Source organism: Chionomys nivalis, chromosome 10 (genome assembly GCF_950005125.1).
Source record: "Chionomys nivalis chromosome 10, mChiNiv1.1, whole genome shotgun sequence".
Taxonomy (NCBI): domain Eukaryota; kingdom Metazoa; phylum Chordata; class Mammalia; order Rodentia; family Cricetidae; genus Chionomys; species Chionomys nivalis.
In genome coordinates this window covers 14,096,472-14,115,219 of record NC_080095.1, presented here as the reverse complement: position 1 = coordinate 14,115,219, position 18,748 = coordinate 14,096,472, and the positions used below count along the sequence as shown (strand labels likewise).

The following is an 18,748-nucleotide window of genomic DNA, read 5'->3' as shown; positions in this document are numbered from 1 at the left end:
GAGAACAACGTGGGGCAGGGAACGGTGGGAATGGTGTGGGGACAGAGTACGGACAGCAAGGAAACATCATACGCCACCAGAGGAGGAGTGTGGGGACGGTATGGGAGCAGCGTAGGACACCACAGGGGACAGTGGGGGAGCTGTGCCGACCTTGAAGAGTGTGACCGTGGCACTGTAGCACACGCTGAGCAGGAAGAGGGTGATGAAGATGGTGATGGTCGTCCAGAGCCCGTCCAGCTCCCCGTCCAGGGCCTCAGCACAGTTGTCGTCCAGTTCCAGCTCTGGACAGAGAAGGGCAGTCAGTGTTTGTCCCGACAGGGTGTGGCTGGGAGGGATTCCCTATGTGGGAAGTGGATCTGCATGGAGGCAGAGGAGAAAGGGCCAGCTGGGCTGGGCCAGCAGACCCTCCCTGGGGCCAGCTCTCGGTCTCAGTTCTCTTCAACTGCCTTGAGATTTGCCAGACACAATGGACCTGACAGTAGCCTGGGTTATGCAAAGGCTTTTGCCTCACCCTTCATTCCTCAGTGCAGGAGGAAGTGGCAGGAGCAGTAGGGGCTGTGATCACAGTGGGCAGTGGCTATACAGCCTGCCTAAACCTTTGCTTGTCCCCCGGTCACCAATAGAGCCTGTGCCTGGTCATGACTAGAAAACTCCACAATGTGAAGCAACCCAGACCGTTATGGCTGTGGGCTGTATAATTTGTGTGGGATTGAAACATGACCTTGAGGTCCCAGGGACAGATTTGTCTCCAGAGGACTTGGGTTTAGCATAGAATGCGGGAGCCTTCAGAAGAGGAGAGTTGTGTTTGTTTGTGGGGGCACAAATGTGGACTGTAAGGTGGTGGTTGGGGGTATCATGATGCATTTCTGAGTGTAGGTGTTGTGCAGGGCACACAGATAAGGTCCCAATGTGTTATGTGTACCCTGCGCATGTGCCTGTGTGTAATACGCCATACGGACTGGGTGATGTGCAGCAGCTTGGTTTTGATGGGTCAGGGTTCAGCATGCATGTGGGTGTCTAGTAGTCTCTCTCTCAGGGCATAGGAGTGAGTGTGCACTGGGTGGCCAGTGTCCTATGGGTGTGCACACCTAGCCCGTGCAAAGCTTCCTGAGTTGAGTGGAGCGATGGCAGAGTCTTTGGCATGCCCAGGGCCATTCCTTGCCTCTGCAGTGTACTCAGAGAAACCCCCAGATATGGAAGTGGGGGAAGGGCTCAAGAATAGACCGAGGGAGGGGAAGTTGTGTGTTTTCTTCCTTGGGGGATTCCTAGGTATATTTCTCTGTCTAGAAGCTGCTGGTTAGTGGGAAGGCAAGGAAGAGGCACTGCCTAAGGCTAAGCCCTGGCACCCCAGGTCAGGCAAACTCATGAGCTCTGGGTCTGGAAGTGCGGAAACCTCATTCTTTTCCTAAAGACAACTCAGGCCTCAAACCCTGGCCAGATCTCACAGCGCATGACTTAGCCTCTATATCCTGGAAAGAACCACAGCTTCACAGGGTCCCAGGGCAGTACTGGGTGCTTTATTTATATAAGGGAAGGGTGGAGAAGGGAGCCAGTGTCCCTCAGGACCTAAGAGCTTTCCGGGTGCGGAGCTCATTTACCCTGAGACCGGGAGATGGACTTCGTCGTCTGGTGGTTGTGCAAAGCCTCATGGATCACGGAGCAGGTGAAGCGATCTCCCTGATTCCACCTGCTCTTTGGCACAGTGAGCTTGCTGTACATGAAGTAAGAGCCTTCAGAGTCCAAGACAGGTGGGGTGTTCCTGTAGTTCTGCTCTAGCTTCCCGTTGCTCAGCCACTCCACATGGATGTCCTCAGGGAGGAAGCCTGTGACCAAGCAGGTCACACTGACATCTTTCATGGTCATCTGCTCCGCAGGTGGAGGAAAGGTATAGACCTGTGGCTCTCGGACTTGCCCTGAGGAGTTAGAAGTAAACAAAGAGGTCATTCAAGTGGAGAACCGTCCATCTCAGACCTCCTCTGAATATATCACACACCTTCCTCACTAACACGACGTAACTCACCTTTGGGTTTCGAGATGGTTTTCTCGATGGGGCTTGGGAGGGCTTTGTTGTTGACCTTGCATTTGAACTCCTTGCCACTCATCCAGTCATTGTGCTTGATGGGGAGGACACTGACCACGCGGAAGGTACTGTTGTACTGTACCTCACGGGGCTGTGTCTGCGCTGTTTTCTCTTCTTTATTGTTCACAAACCAGCTGATCTGGACATCTGGTTCTTCCTCACTCACGTCCACCACCACACATGTGATCTTGGGCTGCCCGGCCATCATGAGCACATCCTTGGGCTTTGGGGGGAAGATGAAGGCGGATGGTCCACCCAAGAGATCAGGAGCTGGATAAGAGATGGAAATGGGTCAGTATCTGGGTCATATTCCAATGTAGGGTCACTCAGGGCACTTTCCATCCTTCTAGGGCTAGAGCACAAGGCCTAGTGACTTACCTGGACACCTGGGACACTCAGGACAGGGTTGGTGTTTATTATCATCATCAGATTTTCTGTGCACTGTAGAGAGAAGGCTGGATGTTACTGGGGTTTGGAGGAGAGAATACACCAAGCCAGGGAGGGGAATGTTTGTTCCTGGCATGGGGTTAGGCCAAGTTGCTTCTGGAAATGATCCTTGGTGGGTTGTGACCTGAGGGCCATCCATATCTATCCCAGGGGATCACTCCTTGGGTGGGACGGGAGAGAGGCAGAGACAGGATCTCCTGTTGTTCTGGGCTGAGGTCCCTTCCCTGGCAATGGCTGCCCAGCTTGGTTGGTCTAGGTATGCAGATGGCTTAAGACCCACCTCTAGCAAACTACTCCTCCCCTGCTTGTTCTCTCACCAATTTCCTTGTCCACCTTGGTGCTGCTGGCCGGGTGGGCGACATTGCAGGTGACAGTCTGGCTGGGCCACACGCTGGAGGACACAGTCACTGAGCTGCTGAGGGAGTAGAGCCCAGAATGCAGGACCGATGGGAAGATGCGCACGCCATTGGTCAGGGTTCCAGAGTTCCAGGTTACGGTTGCCGGCTCAGGGAAATAGCCCTTGACCAGGCATCCCAGGGTCACTGTGGAGCCAGTTGTGCTTCCACATGCAGGAGCCAGTGGATAGACAGATGGGGCTGTTGTTGAGACTGCAAGAGAGGAGGATGTGTGAGCTTGTCTGACACAGGTGGGCGCTCAGATATTTGGAGAGACCCTGGCCTTAGATTTGCTCTAAAGACTGTGTATTCTTTTTTTTTTTTTTTTTTTTTTTTTTAAGACTGTGTATTCTTGAGTTTCTCTGAGTCAAGTAAGACCAGCAGCTTCCAGTTCTAGATCCTGGACTCTGACCTTAAAGATCTTTTTAGGGTGAGGGCTCCTATGGGGAGTCTAGAGTGGATGGAGGTGGTGTGGGGGAAAGGCACCTGATAGTGCTAATACTGCCAGACCCCAGAAAAGTTCCTTTCTTTTCCCAGTAGCCCTTGAAATAGTTGGATAGGCTACTATCCCTTCTGATTCTGGTTCATTCTTCTTTTCTTTTTAATAGCATATTTCTTATTGTATGTTTCAAAACTTGTATTGAACAATGAGTCTGGGTTGCAAAAGAGGATTTAGTTTTGTATATGTCTTCTCCGCCTTTGTTTTTGTTGAACAAAACCACACGCAAATGCTATGATTCATTCTTCTCATTCCCAGCAGCCTTTTGGTCTTCTCTCTACCTTCCCTGAACCCCGCCTTCTGCAATCCCCTACTCAAGCTTCGATAGTTACCTTATCTTTCTTCTGTGGGTCAACTCTGGGCACAACTCAATCTGCCATAATAGGTCTGACATCCCCCCCCCTCCCGCCTCCATTTTATGTTGCCGTAAGCTCCCAGGATCACAGCGAGGACCTCTGATACTGGAACTGTAACTCACAGGCTCACAAGACTCCAGCCCCCATATAGGTACTGGACCTGGCTCCCCCAGCCCCACACCAACCCAGCTCCTCAGTAGCTTCTGAGTCTTTCATACTCTATCTTCTCCAACACTCCTGTAGCTACACGGTCTTGTCACCGACACCCTCCCAGCTCTGGTTCCCTTGCAATTGCTAGGCTTGATCCCCAGAGCTCCTGGGGCTGCTCTGGGTCCCAACATTCCCATCTCTCCCAGAGCCCTTGTAGCTCTGTCCCGGTGCCCTAGACTCCTGGGGCTGCTCTGGGACCCCGACTTTGATACCTGCCCTCACTCCTATCTGCTTCAGAGTTATTCTAGTGCTTGATGTGGGTTTCTCTGGACCAACATCAACTCTACCTACTCCAGACACTGTAGCTTCTCAGTCCAGCCCTCCACACCTCCACAGCCCCAGATCTCCTTGTACCCCATACTCCTTCTCAGCCAGCTCTCCAGTAGCTGCTTGGCTCAGTCCCCCACACCACCACCAGTCCTTACTCCTCGGAAGCAGCTTGGCCTGCTTCCTCTCACAAGGACGTGCGCTGTAGCGGTCAGCCTGAAATGCCCATAAGGCGCAGCTTTCCTGTAACTGTTTGGCCCGGTACCCCAAATTCTCAACTACTCCAGCCACTCTGTGGCTGCTTACCCAGTCTCCCACATCTCACCTGCCCTAACCCATTGTAGTTGCTTGGTCTTGTCCTTCATACCCCAACCCCAGGTCTGATCCCTCACACTCCTTCCCCAGTTCCCCCAAAGTAGCCACATCTGGTCCTTCACACCCCCACCTGTCCCAGCCCCACTAAAGCTTCTCAGTGTAGTTGCCTGAACTTGGAGTGGCTAGGTCTTGTCCCTCACACGTCTGCCCCAGCTCTCCCATAACATCTAGGTCTAGTCCCTCAACCATCCACCTGACCCAGCTCCCCATAGCATCTAGGTCCGGTTCATCACACCCCCACCTATCCCAGGTTTCCCATAACTGCCAGGTCTGTCCCTCACACCCCCACCTTCTCCAGCTCCCCCACAGTAGTTAGGTCTGGTCCTCCGCACCCCCATGCACTCCCATTTGCTCCAGCTCCCCAAAGCTGCTATTTCTGGTACCCTGCACCCCTACCTGCCCCAGCTGCCCCACAATAGCTAGGTCTGGTCCCTCAAACCCCTACCTGCCCCAGCTGCCCCACAGTAGCTAGGTCTGGTCCTCCGCATCCCCATCTGCTCCAGCTCCCCCCAAGCTGCTAGACCTGGCTCCTCATACCCTTACCTGACCCAGCTCCTCCAAAGCTGCTAGGTCTGGTCCCTCGTACCCCTACCTGCCCCAGCTCCCCCAAAGCTGCTAGATTTGGTGTCTCGCACCCCTACCTGCCCCAGCTCCCCCACAGTGGCTAGTTCTGGTCCCCTGCACCCCCACCTGCTACAGCTCTCCCAAAGCTGCTATATCTGGCTCCTCATACCCCTACCTGCTCCAGCTGCCCCAAAGTAGCTAGGTATGGTCCCCTGCAACCCTACCTGCTAAAGCTCCCCCACAGTAGCTAGGTCTGATCCCTCCCACCCCTACCTGCTCCAGCTCCCCAAAGTGGCTAGTTCTGGTCCCCCGCACCCCCACCTGCTACAGCTCCCCCAAGGCTGCTAGGTCAGGTCCCTCGCACCCCCACCTGCCCCAGCTCCCCCACAGTAGCTAGGTCTGGTACCCTGCACCCCTTACCTGCCCCAGCTGCCCCACAATAGCTAGGTCTGGTCCCTCAAACCCCTACCTGCCCCAGATCCCTCACAGTAGCTAGGTCTGGTACCCTGCACCCCTACCTGCCCCAGCTCCCCCACAATAGCTAGGTCTGGTCCCTCACACCCCTACCTGCCCCGGTTTCCCCATAATAGCTAGGTCTAGTCACTCACACCCCCACCTGTCCATGCTCCCCCACAGTAACTAGGACTGATCCCTCAAACCTCCACCTGATCTAGTACCCCAAAATTGATAGATCTGGTTCCTCAGACACTTACCTGCCCCAGCTCACCCATAGCTGCCAGGTTTGTTCCCTCACATCCCACCTTCTCCAGCTCCCCCAATGCTCCTATTTCTGGCTCCCCGTACCCCTACCTGCTTCAGCTGCCCCACAGTAGCTAGGTCTGGTACCCTGCACCCCTACCTGCCCCAGCTGCCCCACAATAGCTAGGTCTGGTCCCTCAAACCCCTACCTGCCCAAGCTCCCCCACAGTAGCTAGGTCTGGTCCTCCGCATCCCCATCTGCTCCAGCTCCCCCCAAGCTGCTAGACCTGGCTCCTCATACCCTTACCTGCCCCAGCTCCCCCAAAGCTGCTAGATTTGGTGTCTCACACCCCTACCTGCCCCAGCTCCCCCACAGTGGCTAGTTCTGATCCCCGCAACCCCACCTGCTACAGCTCTCCCAAAGCTGCTAGATCTGGCTCCTCATACCCCTACCTGCTCCAGCTGCCCCAAAGTAGCTAGGTATGGTCCCCTGCAACCCTACTTGCTAAAGCTCCCCCACAGTAGCTAGGTCTGATCCCTCCCACCCCTACCTGCTCCAGCTCCCCCAAAGCTACTAGGTCAGGTCCCTCGCACCCCTACCTGCTCCAGCTCCCCAAAGTGGCTAGTTCTGGTCCCCTGCACCCCCACCTGCTACAGCTCCCCCAAAGCTGCTAGGTCAGGTCCCTCGCACCCCTACCTGCCCCAGCTCCCCCAAAGCTGCTAGGTCAGGTCCCTCGCACCCCTACCTGCCCCAGCTCCCTCACAGTAGCTAGGTCTGGTCCCTTGCATCCCCACCTGCCCCAGCTCCCCCACAGTAGCTAGGTCTGGTACCCTGCACCCCTTACCTGCCCCAGCTGCCCCACAATAGCTAGGTCTGGTCCCTCAAACCCCTACCTGCCCCAGCTTCCCCACAGTAGCTAGGTCTGGTACCCCGCACCCCCACCTGCTACAGCTCCCCCAAAGCTGCTAGGTCAGGTCCCTCGCACCCTACCTGCCCCAGCTCCTCCAAAGCTGCTAGGTCAGGTCCCTCGCACCCCTACCTGCCCCAGCTCCCCCAAAGCTGCTAGATTTGGTGTCTCGCACCCCTACCTGCCCCAGCTCCCCCACAGTGGCTAGTTCTGGTCCCCTGCACCCCCACCTGCTACAGCTCCCCCAAAGCTGTTAGTTCTGGTCCCTCGCACCCCTACCTGCCCCAGCTCCTCCAAAGTTGCTAGGACAGACCCCTCGCACCCCTACCTGTCCCAGCTCCTCTAAAGCTGCTAGGTCAGGTCCCTCGCACCCCTACCTGCCCCAGCTCCTCCAAAGCTGCTAGGTCAGGTCCTTCGCACCCCCACCTGCCCCAGCTCCCTCACAGTAGCTAGGTCTGGTCCCTCGCATCCCTACCTGCCCCAGCTCCCCCACAGTAGCTAAGTCTGGTCCCTCGCACCCCCACCTGCTCCAGCTCCCCCACAGTAGCTAGGTCTGGTCCCTCGCACCCCCACCTGCCCCAGCTCCCTCACAGTAGCTAGGTCTGGTCCCTAGCACCCCCACCTGCCCCAGCTCCCCCACAGTAGCTAGGTCTGGTCCCTCGCACCCCTACCTGCTCCAGCTCCCCCACAGTAGCTAGGTCTGGTCCCTCGCACCCTCAGCTGCCCCAGCTCCCTCACAGTAGCTAGGTCTGGTCCCTAGCACCCCCACCTGCCCCAGCTGCTCCACAATAGCTAGGTCTGGTCCCTCGCACCCCCACCTGCTTCAGCTGTCTCATAGCATCTAGGTCTGACCAATCACACCCTCACTTGCCCCAGCCCGCATACAGTAGCTAGGACTGGTCCCTCCCACCCCCACCTACCCTAGCTTCCCCACAGCAGGTCTAGTACCTCACACCCCCACCTGCCCCAGCTCCCCCACTGTAGCTAGGTCTGGTTCCTCCCACCCCCACTTAACCCAGATTCCCTACAGTAGCTAGGTCTGGTTCCTCACATCCCCACCTTCCCAATCTCCCCTACAGTTGTTAGATCTGGTTCCCACAATTCTTGGGATTACTTAACCCTCTCCTCTATTTCTGAAATCCTGCAGTTGCTAAGCTTGGCTCCCTCTACTCCTCCACTAACCTCAGCTTTCCAGTAGCTGTTTAGCTTGCTGGCCTCTCCCCTGCTACCAGCTCCAGTTCCTCGGGTAGCTGCTTAGTCGGGTGCCCTACACTCCCACTTGCCCCAGCTCCCTATAGTTGCCCAGCCTTGTCCCTGCAGCTTCTGGAGCTTCCCTGCTCTTATTCTGCCTGTCCCAGGTGGCACCCTGTAGCTGTTCAGCCTGGTATCCCACTCCTCCACTTGCTCCATCCCCCATATGCCCACCAGCTACCTTGTAGCTACCATCCTTGGTTCCCCTGTAGCTGCCCAGCCTGGTCCCACAGCTCCGGGGGTTGCCTTGTTCAGCTTTCATCTACTTTAGACCTCCTGTAGCTGCTCATCTGGGTCCCCTTTACACCAGTGTTATTCACTACACTCCCCTTTTTAACTGCCTGGCTTGGTCTCCAGGCTACCCTAGACCCCAGTCCTTTCATCTTCTGTAGCCCTTCAGTTACTGCTCTGCCCTAGTCTTGAGCTACTTGGCGATCCTGAGCCCCCAGTACCCTTGCTCCATTCCTTCCGTAGCTGGACAATTTGGTCCTCACATCTTCAGCCCCCTCCAGTTACGCAACCCTCCCCAGCTCCCTTGTAGCTGCTTTGACTGGTCCCCTAAGCTCCTAGTACAGCTCTGGTATTCCAAATTCATAGTATCCTATAGATGCTCAGTCTGCCCTCCCAACTCTACCTGCTCTAAGCCTCCTGCGAAGCTTTTCCTGGTCCCTGGGGTTGCTCTGGATGCCTATTAACCTCACTTGACACAGCTCCCAACCCTTCTGTAGCTCCTCACCTTGATTCCCATATCTCCTCCACACCCATCTCACCTATAGCTGCTTGACTTGGTCTTCTCAACTCCCACCAGCCCCAGATTCCCTGTAACTGCTCTTCCAGGTCCTCTGAGCATTTGGAGCTATCATGACTCCTCATTTGCCTCACCCTCCAGAGCTTTCTTGAAGCTATACTGCCTAGTCCCTGGGATCCTCTGGCAGGCTTCCTCCCTGGTCCCTGGGATCCTCTGGCAGGCTTCCTCCCTGGTCCCTGAGCTCCTCTGGCAGGCTTCCTCCTGCCCAACTTACCTTCTTTCATCTTCACTCCTGGAATCTGGTCTCCAATGTTGGTCTCGATTCCTGCACCCTAGGGCATCCACGCTTACTCTAGCTCTCTCCATCAGGCATTATCAGCCTTCCCAGATGAGCCCTCATACCTCCCCATTCCCTCTTTACCAACTCTCTGCCCTCCCATTGCTGCCCTGGATTCCTCTTTCTCTGCTGATTCAGCTACCCTGGCTCCATCAGCCTCCAGGCCAGGTCAAGTCCATCCCCCAGGTTTCTGGGTCTATCCCATCAACTCCCTGAGGCATACTCTGGTGGTCTGTGGGTGTGCACAGCTTTCACGGTCTGTGCTTCTGTCCATGGAATCCCCGGAGACTGTCTGGTTGACACCGGCCTGCAGACAGACACCTTCCTTTTGCTACAGACAGGCCCCTCTGTTGGGGCTAGTCTGTCGACTCCTTTCCATCCTCCTGTGATCTGCTGTCTGCCTGGCTGTGGCTTTCTCCAGCTCTAGCCTTCTCTGCTGATCATATTCACATGTTGGGATTCACAGTCCTTGACCCAGAGGTGTGAATGCCACGTTTCTCCCAACCTAGTACAGACTAAGAACAGGATTGAAACTGGGTGACACGGGACACTTCCTGAAGTTCCTCTTTCTTCTGGTGGTTTCAGTGTTTGGGGTAGGGGGAGACAAGGGGGAGTCCAGATATGGTCTAGGTTACCTCATGTAGGGGCAGGTGAGGTGATACTCTTGAGACCCATAGAAGAAGGTGTGAAGCCTGGCTGTCACAACCTAGAGTTCCCGGATTGGCTGGGACTCAGTGATTATGTCCACTCTCTCCTGATCATCGATCCCACTGGAGAAGTCTTTCACTCAGCCTAGGTGGTAATCTCTGCCATTCCCTCTCTCCAGGTAGTGCTCTCTCAGGAGATCCCAAAAGTATCTGTGTCTCAGGGAGTAAAACGAAGACCGGAGCGGGAAGGCAGAGTGCAGATCAGATGGGGAAGGGAAAGGGCTCAGGCCTCTGGCTGTGCTTACGAGCAGTGGATTATGTGGCAGCACAGAGAAGCATGGCAAAGGTCCAGAACTGGCTCTCAGCTAAACGAAGAGAGCAGGAAGGGTCTCTGGGACTGAAGCTACACGGGTTTCATTTCGGGGTCATGGACCAGAATTCTGATTCTGGGGTCTCAGAGGAAAAAGGGAACAAGATGAGTACTCAGGATAGTTAACCCTATACTGGGGAAGAAGAGAGCCTATTGGGGGAAGAAGAGAGACCAATGGGACCAGAGCAGATGCTGCCAGGGTAAGGGTTTGAGGGTACAAGGCTCTGGGACTGAGAATAGGGGCGAGCGTTAGAGGGAATAGAGACTGGTCAGGCTCATGAAGAGTTGGGGTACATTCCATCCTAGAGGACACAGGGCTGAATGGAGAAAAGGGCTTCTCTAGGTGGGATAGCATGCTCACTCATGCCTCTTTTTTTTTTTTTTTCAGTCAGAACTATGGCCCTGTCCGTCTACTCCCCGGTTCCTATGGTGACCTGGGTTACTTGGTCAAGGGCTACTTCCCTGAGCCAGTAACCATGTCTTGGAATTCTGGAGCCCTGTCTAGCGGTATGTGCCACTTTCCTTCTGTCTTGTAGTTCAAGCTATACTCCGTCACTATCTCAGTAATTATGCCAGCTAGCACCTGAACCAGCCAAACTGCTACCTGCTGTGTAACACATCTGGCCAGCAAGAAAATTGCTGAGAGGATGTCCTGCAGAGGGAAGGTTCATCGGAGGTCAGGCTTATGCCATTCTCTTTCCTAGATCAGCCAGATGAGCAGCTGTGTCCCGAGAGGGACTTCAGTCCAAAGCACAGGAATTTCTGTGTGTCTGTCTTTGTTCACGGCACTCCTATTTGGAGAATAGTGTTCTGGGCTGGGTGTCCTTGTGTCATATCTTGGACACAGATGTGGACATGGGTCTTGACCTGCCAGCATCATTCAGAAGCAGCTTGACCTGAGCACACATTAGAACTAAATGTTCATCTCCGTACTTTGGTGCTTTCTCTCCTCCAGATCCCAGTACCATAGAGCTTTTTTTTTTCTTTTTTTTTTTTTTTCTGTAGGACTCAGAGACCATGGGCTCAAACCTGTGCCCAAGTTTAGGTGAGTTGCTAGGCCTTGATCTCAGCTCCAGGAAGATAACTAGTGTCCTGAGTCACACTACATCAGAAGGTGTCCCAGGTGCTGACCCATCTCCTCTCCTCACCAACTCCTGATCTCCTGGCAGGATCATCATCTTCCCTCTAAAGCACACGAATGCACTTGTGCTCTCCCTGACTCCCAGGATCATGTGTGTGGTGGTGGACACTAACCCGGATGACTCCAAGGTCCATTCCAGTCAGTTCATGGATGAAAGGAGGTGCATATAGCTCAGACAGCCGCCAGAGGAGTGGGGCAACAGCACCTTCTGTGTGGTTAGTGTCCTTCTCAGTTTTCATCAGGACTGGCTGGAGGGTGATGAGTTCAAGTACAGAAACAACAACGGGGCCCTTCCAGCTCCCATGGAGAAAAACCATCTCTAAACCCAAAGATGGGACTGTGTGGAGTGTCATGGGCATGCAGGCAGAGCCCGGAGTAGGCTGCTCTCTACCTTGACAGTGACACGCATGTTGTCGCCTGTCCTCACAGGGGGCTGGCCTTGTGCTGGAAGCTTAGATCATGCCTCCATCCAATAGGAATGGATAACTAAGAACAAGTTCAGTCTGATCTACATGGGCTTCCACCTGTGGTATAGCAATGGAAAACTAGATCAGAAACTTTAAGAACACCTATCTCATCCTAGGCACTTGCACAGCAAGCTCCTGTGGACAAGAACAGGCAGCAAAAGGGAACTGTTTACTTTATGGTCTAACAGGCTCTATACAACTATCACACAGAGAAGACCCGCTCTTTTTTTCCCAGATAAATAAACGCAGTGCTCACTCTTGGGTCCTAGGGGACACTGATGTCTGCCATTGCCTGCCTATAGCATATGGGTCTTCCTGGCCATGTCAAAGTCATCTCTCACAAAGGAGGGAGCTTGACCTTAGCCAATTGCTTCTTAGGCCCACTCTCCACTTGGCTGCTGCTGAACACTGTGATGGGATCCCTTTTGCAATCCCTCAAGAGAAGGAACACATTAACCTTGCAACTGTCAGTCTGTCTTTGTCCCCCTTCTGATCAAGTCTTATTTATTTATTTATTTATTTATTTATTTATTTATTTATTTATTTATTTTGATTTTCGAGACAGGGTTTCTCCGTAGCTTTTGGTTCCTGTCCTGGAACTAGCTCTTGTAGACCAGGCTGGCCTCGAACTCACAGAGATCCGCCTGCCTCTGCCTCCCGAGTGCTGGGATTAAAGGCGTGCGCCACCACTGCCCGGCTCAAGTCTTCTTTTTCTTCTGTGATCTTGAAGAGGCATGTCTAGCCATGCACATACAGACTAGCCTTTAAACTTAACGCACAGTCAGCTCTGCCTGACTGAATGTCTACCTCTTGGGACATTCCCCATCCAGGGGATACTCAGTCTTTGGCTTCAGCAAAGTCTGGCATATCAAGTAGAAGCAGGGTCAAGCCCTTTCTCCCCTGTATCAAGACTGAGCAAGGTTTCCCTCCATAGGGGATGGGCTCCAGAAAAAGTCAGTTTGTGCACGAGGGATAAGTGCTGGTCCCACTGCCAGTGGCCCCACAGACTCCCCGAGTCATAGAACTGTCACCCACATTCAGAGGGCCTAGCTGGGGCCTACACAGGTTCTCCAGCTCTCAGTCCAGCATCAGTAAGCGCCCACTAGCTCGGGTCAATGGTGAACAGTTTCTTACAAGGTGGCATTAAGAACTTCTAGGGACACACACAAGGAAAAGTAGAGGAAATGAGAGGTCAGACATGTCTCTGGGGCCAGGACATGAATGGTTAAATACTTTTTCAGATAAAACTCCCAGTTTCCTTGGAAGTAAAAAGTACTCATAGAAACTGCTAGGAAGAATAGAACTTTGGTCCCAAAAGTTAAAGAGTTAGGTAATTATAACTATTTTGAGAATTTATAAAGAATAGAATTATAACTGTTGTCCACATAAAAGTGATATACAGGGATAAATCAGCTTATACTTGAAAATAGTATCCTAGGTATGGCAGCATACACCGGCTGATTATAAGAATATAAGAAGTTTCACATTGTTAAGGACTAATCATAAGGCTTGACTCCCTTTTTTGTAACCATGTGTCTGTTGCTGGCTATGGCACAGTATGAATAAGATGTGCCTGGCTAGATGTAATCATTTGGCTTGCAATATAAAAATTAACGAAATGGGGGTAAAGATCAATGATGTCAAGGGAGTGGGGAAGACAAAAACCAAAATGGGTAAATGATAATGATTCTTGGAAAATGATTAAAGAGAAACATATTGAACTGCTCATGTTTATTTGTATAAATAAAAATGGGTTATTTGATGCCATCGGTTTAAAAGACAACCGGTGGCCAATGTCTTCATTTTCTAAAACCTCACATCTCTGTCCTGTGGCTCAGAACCCTGCTGGAGCTGGACTCCAGCAATAACCTCCTCCCCGCATGGCTAAGTGGCCTGGTTCACTCCCCAGTGTGGACTTTCTCTGAAACCCAGGCATCACTAGGCACAGGCTCTGTCATCACTTTGGCTTTCTGAACTTGGGAACAGGCAGTGAGGGTCAGGGGTCAGGGGCCCGGACTCAGCCCAGATAGTCTCAGAACGGAGGGGTGGAGCAGATAGGCAGGGGCTGCTACACTGTTCAGGTCTACTGTGTCTGACCTGGAGCAGTTGGGGGAACTTTGGCTGCTGGCCTAGAAAGGTGAGCACAGTGTCTGCTGGCCCAGTCCAGCCAGTGCTTTCTCCTGAGCATCCCTGTTGACCCACCTGCTGTATAGGGACTTGCCCCAGCCCCATCTTGTTGTAACAAACACTGGCTGTCCCTCCCTATACAGAGCTGGAACTTTACGACAGCTGTGCTGAGGCCCAGGACGAGGAGCTGGACGGGCTCTGGACGACCATCACCATCTTCATCACCCTCTTCCTGCTCAGCGTGTGCTACAGTGCCACCGTCACACTCTTCAAGGTCGGCACTTTATCCCTGCACTGCTTCCCATCTGTCCCACACCGTTCCATCCGTCTCACCCAATGCCCCATGGTGTCCTATGCTGTGTATCCTGCTGCCCCCTCCATGTCCTCACAAGACCCCACACCAGCCTAATGCCATCATAACATCACCATCATGCTGCTTCTATAGTCTTCCCATATTGTCTTCGTGCTGTCCCCATGGTGTCCTCTGTAAGCCCCTAGAGCAGTGGTTCTCAACCTGCAGGTCATGGCCCTTGGGGGGGGGTCACATATCGGATACCCTGCATATCAGATATTTAAATTGCAATGCATAGCAGTGGCAAAATTACAGTTATGAAGTATCAGTGGGATAGTTTTATAGTTGGGAATCACCACAGCATATGGAACTGTATTAAAGGGCCAAAGCAGTATTAGGAAGGTTGAGAGCCACTGTCCTCCATAGCTTTGACATTCACGTGCCATCCTCATGATGTCTCCACCTTGTGCTCACACTTCCCTATATCCCTTGTTGTCCCATCCTACAGACGCTGACCTCCAAGTTGTTCTCACTCTTTTCACACTCTGCCCACGTTCTGTCCTCACACTGAAGCTCCGTTACACCGTGATGTTCCTTTGCTGTACCTCACTCTATCCCTGTATTCCCCACCTCCATCTTCTCCCTGGTCCCCACACCATCTGCCAGGCAGGCGCTATCTCTGCTTAATTCATAGAAAGAGCAGAGCTATCTATGGTCAATTCACAGAATGAAAGGGCTTGGTCAGTGATCTCATGTACCCTGCCCAGCAGGTGAAGTGGACCTTTTCTATGGTGGTGGAAAAGAAACAGATGACCACTTCCAATTATAAGAACATGATTGGGCAGAGGGCCTGGGGAGCTTTGAGGGGCGCAGGACTTGCCAGGTGTTTTTTAAAAATCTCATCCGTTTCTCTTATCTGTGTGATACCTAGGCCACACTCCCTTCTGGACTCAGTGCCCTCTGACATTATAACTCTCTGTGCATTTTTTTTCTATGCAATGATCATGGGTGTCCATTATCCCCATGAAAACTGAACGTTGGCAACAGGAAGATCCTCAGCTCCATGTCTGTGAGTCTATCAAGCTCCTGGTCACTTATAAAGTAACATCAGGTCCCTGACCCCTAATGAACTTTCTGACCAGGGTCATATGTGGATTAGGGACTAGGTGGACATCCAAGACAGAGTCTGACATGGGCCAATCATGTTCCAGAAATAACCTGTTCTTTGGACCCAAGTCCCAGAGATAACACATCACAGTAGACAGAGAACTTAGGGGAGACGAGCCTGCTAGAAGGAGACTTTTCTCCAGGCAGTTCTTGTTACCACAGTTTTCCCTGGTATAACTGACTAAAACAGACACCATCCAAATGCTGGTCCCCCCTGAAGCAAACTTGCAAACAAGCACAGTCCAATCATCATGCCTGTCTGATACCACAATAGGCTTTTTCATCTTTTAGAGTCTCAGACATGAGTACCCAAGTTCTTCAGAGAAGCAGAACAAGTGGCGGATGATGGATGATGATAGAGGATAGATAGAAACAGTAGACGGTAGAGATAGAGGACGATGAAATGGAGATGATAGGCAGGTAGACAACAGGGATAGGACAGACAACAGACAGATGGTGACACACAGAATAAAGCTCCAACTCCAGAAGGATGATTTTATAGACAGACAGAGACCCGGTTCCAGATGGAATGGGGGAGGAGCTGAAGACTTAAGTGACTGGCCACACAGTTGGGCCGAATATGTGGATGATAAGTTTGATATACCTGGGACAACCCAGCAGGATGGAAACCGAGGCAGGAGCTGATATTGTGAACTTGTAACGAGAGTCTTCCTTCTCTGATGAGATGGTTCATTTGGCTGTCACCTTGACTGGATTAAGTGATGGCATTTCTCCTGTCTATGCAGGGCTTCCCAGAGATGGTTAGACCTTGAGAGCTCTGAACTAACCAGGGGTCAGCTTGCTGTGGATGGATTCAGAATACGATGGCATTATTGGGAAGTGGTGATGGTAGGGGGAGGGCCTAATGGAGGAAGTAGGTTACTTGGGGTGTGCAGTTGGGACTATATTGAAGTGATAATTTTTCCTATCTTGGGTTCTTGTCCAGCACCCTACAAGAATGGAGTGGGAAGATATTGAAGGGAAAACAGGGGAACTTTATTTGCTATTCAGGGGAAAAAATTCAAATAAGAAAGCGAAAATTCTGGGACCCTTGGCAGTAGTGGAATGTCCTCCCCCCAGGAGAAGTCTGTGTTCCTGGCAAGCTTCAGGGTACCAACTGAGAAACTCTCAGAAAGGGGTACAGAACAAAAGCTCTCAGAGGGCTTTGGGGTACCTTCTTGACAGCCTCTCCTCCCTGCCATGGATATACCAGATCTGTAAGGCCCTGTGACCATCTGTGACCCAGCAATGACCATCACCCTTCAAGCTGACCAGCATATCCCAGTGCCCTCTATGGCAGGACCCCAGTCTTTCCATAGCATTGTCCGCCTCCCCACAGGTTTCCCATGGAGGCTCCCAACTTCAAACCCCAATTGCTGACCACAGCTCTGCATGAGCCCCACATGTTGGTATAGTCTTTTCTAAGAATCCATTAGTCATAGCAGAGAAAAACTAAACCTCTCTAGGGTTACTTGGCCTGGAGTGCTGGATCTCTGCTACCCCAGAGGCCTTGCTTGCTCCCCTAGTACTCCCAAGACAGTCCTCAGAACTTCACCCTTTGCCTGGCAGTGGCAGTCTCCCTGTGCCCTGGCATCATCTCTGGCACTATTTCTTCTCTTATGTGTCCATCAGTATCAATTCGCTTCCTGTTCTGGCTCTAGGGATTGGAGGACAAAGGGCACACACTGGCCTCTGGAGAGCCAGATAAATGGATGAATGAAAGAGTGGGCCAGTGAGATGGCTTAGTAGGTAAGGATGCCAAACTCCATGACTGGAGTTTAATAACTAGGACTTACACGGTAGAGAGGACCGACTCTTGCAAGTCCTCTGATTTTTCTGTGTTCAGTGGCATGTGCTCCCCAGCACGCATGCGTACACACACACACACACACTAAAAACATCTGAAATAATGAGGAGACAAATGACCATGTTGCTCAGCAAATGTCTCAAGGCTTGCAAAACCATTTGAGACCCTGGATGACACCTTCCCTAAGCCTGCCTACCTCAGCCTATTGGAGAAGTCTTCCTGGAGGGATTATGGCCACTGCTCTGCTTGACCTGAGTCACCTCTGGCTTTCTGGTTTGGTTTTTTTCCCATCAGAGACCCCATAACATGGCTCTGGGAAACCCTGGGGAACGTAGAGTACCAAGGCTGGAGACTCATGGTCTGTCTTGGGGATGGAAGCTGCCTAGTTTGTCCTGAGAGTCTGTATTGGAGGTTTTCTCCAGCTAGAAGATAAAATTGTACAAGGATGCTGTGATACTCCTTTAGCAAACCTTTCCGGTGCCAAGGTTCTCAAACACAGCCATAGTCTTGCTACGTGAGTTCCCATCTTCACAGCAACACAAGGGTTTGCTGCCGCATGAGTCCCTTCTTGTGTCATAGAAGTGTTGATTGAAAATCTGCTCCAGACATGTGATGGCCTTGCGGCACTGGAGCCTCTGTAGGACTGTTGGTGGATGCCTTTCCCGGCACCAAAGCCACAGTCTGTAACAGCCTGTCATGTGGGTTGTGGTGGTTACCACGCTTCACAACTCGTCTGTATCAACAGCCTCCACACAGGCAGCTTCTCAGCAGAAGCATCTGTTTCTAGCTGTGGTAACAAACAGGACACACGCTTGCCCACACCGAAAGCCAGGGCTCAGGCCTACTCTAGGGCCTAGTGGACTTGATTTCTTCATTTTGAAGATGGAGGTTCTCACCTAGCAGAAACCAGATCCCAGTGCCCAGCTGGAAGGATGCTCAGTCCTCCAAGTCTCTAACTTGGTCGTTCTGTCCATGCTGGGTTGTGTTGAATATGTATTGACTGAATTTATTCTGGATGACATACAAGGCCTCAAAAGAAAAATTGGGGTTCTCGAGAGATGGCTCAACAGTTAAGAGCACATGTTGCTCTTGCAGAAGACCTGAGTCTTGTTCTCAGGTTCTCAGTACCCATACCAGGTGGTTCGCAACTTTCTGTAACTCCAGCTTCTAGGGATCACATGCCTTTTCTGGCCTTCACAGACTCCTATACACCTCTCTTTCTTCCTCCCTCTTCTTCCCTCCTTCTTTCTTTTGTCCCCCCCCCCCCCACAGAATCGGGAGGAGAAGGGGAGAGGGAGAGAGAGAGTGAGAATGAGAGAATTTGGGGTTAAAGAAAGAACAATAAGGGTTTTTGGTCATTATAAGGGCTAAACACAAGTTAAGGACCAATGGCATCAATAACCAGAACAGAAGGAGTTATGGGAAATATATAATTCTCTGATTGTAAACAAATGCTTTCTCAGAATATACCCAGTCTAGGAACTTAAAAAGTAAGATGGATGGATTTGTACACAGAAGAAAAGATGGGGGCACCTTTAAGGATAACTTACGTGGATGTTACAGGAAGAGAAAGCCCAGTGCAGGCAAACATTAA

The 18,748-nt window shown here is 52.1% G+C and overlaps 1 non-coding gene and 1 gene segment (V, D, J or C); both read right to left on the bottom strand.

Moving 5' to 3' along the window:
* Positions 1-1,496: 1,496 nt before the first annotated feature.
* On the bottom strand, positions 1,497-9,083 carry LOC130882233 (Ig gamma-2B chain C region-like). The segment is given in 5 exon segments: positions 1,497-1,913; positions 2,021-2,350; positions 2,459-2,521; positions 2,845-3,135; positions 9,074-9,083. Coding segments are annotated over 5 exon segments (1,017 nt in total).
* LOC130883231 (small nucleolar RNA SNORA40) lies at positions 3,531-3,655 on the bottom strand. The gene has a single exon (XR_009057927.1). It is a non-coding gene; the product is annotated as a small nucleolar RNA SNORA40 (small nucleolar RNA).
* Positions 9,084-18,748: the final 9,665 nt, after the last annotated feature.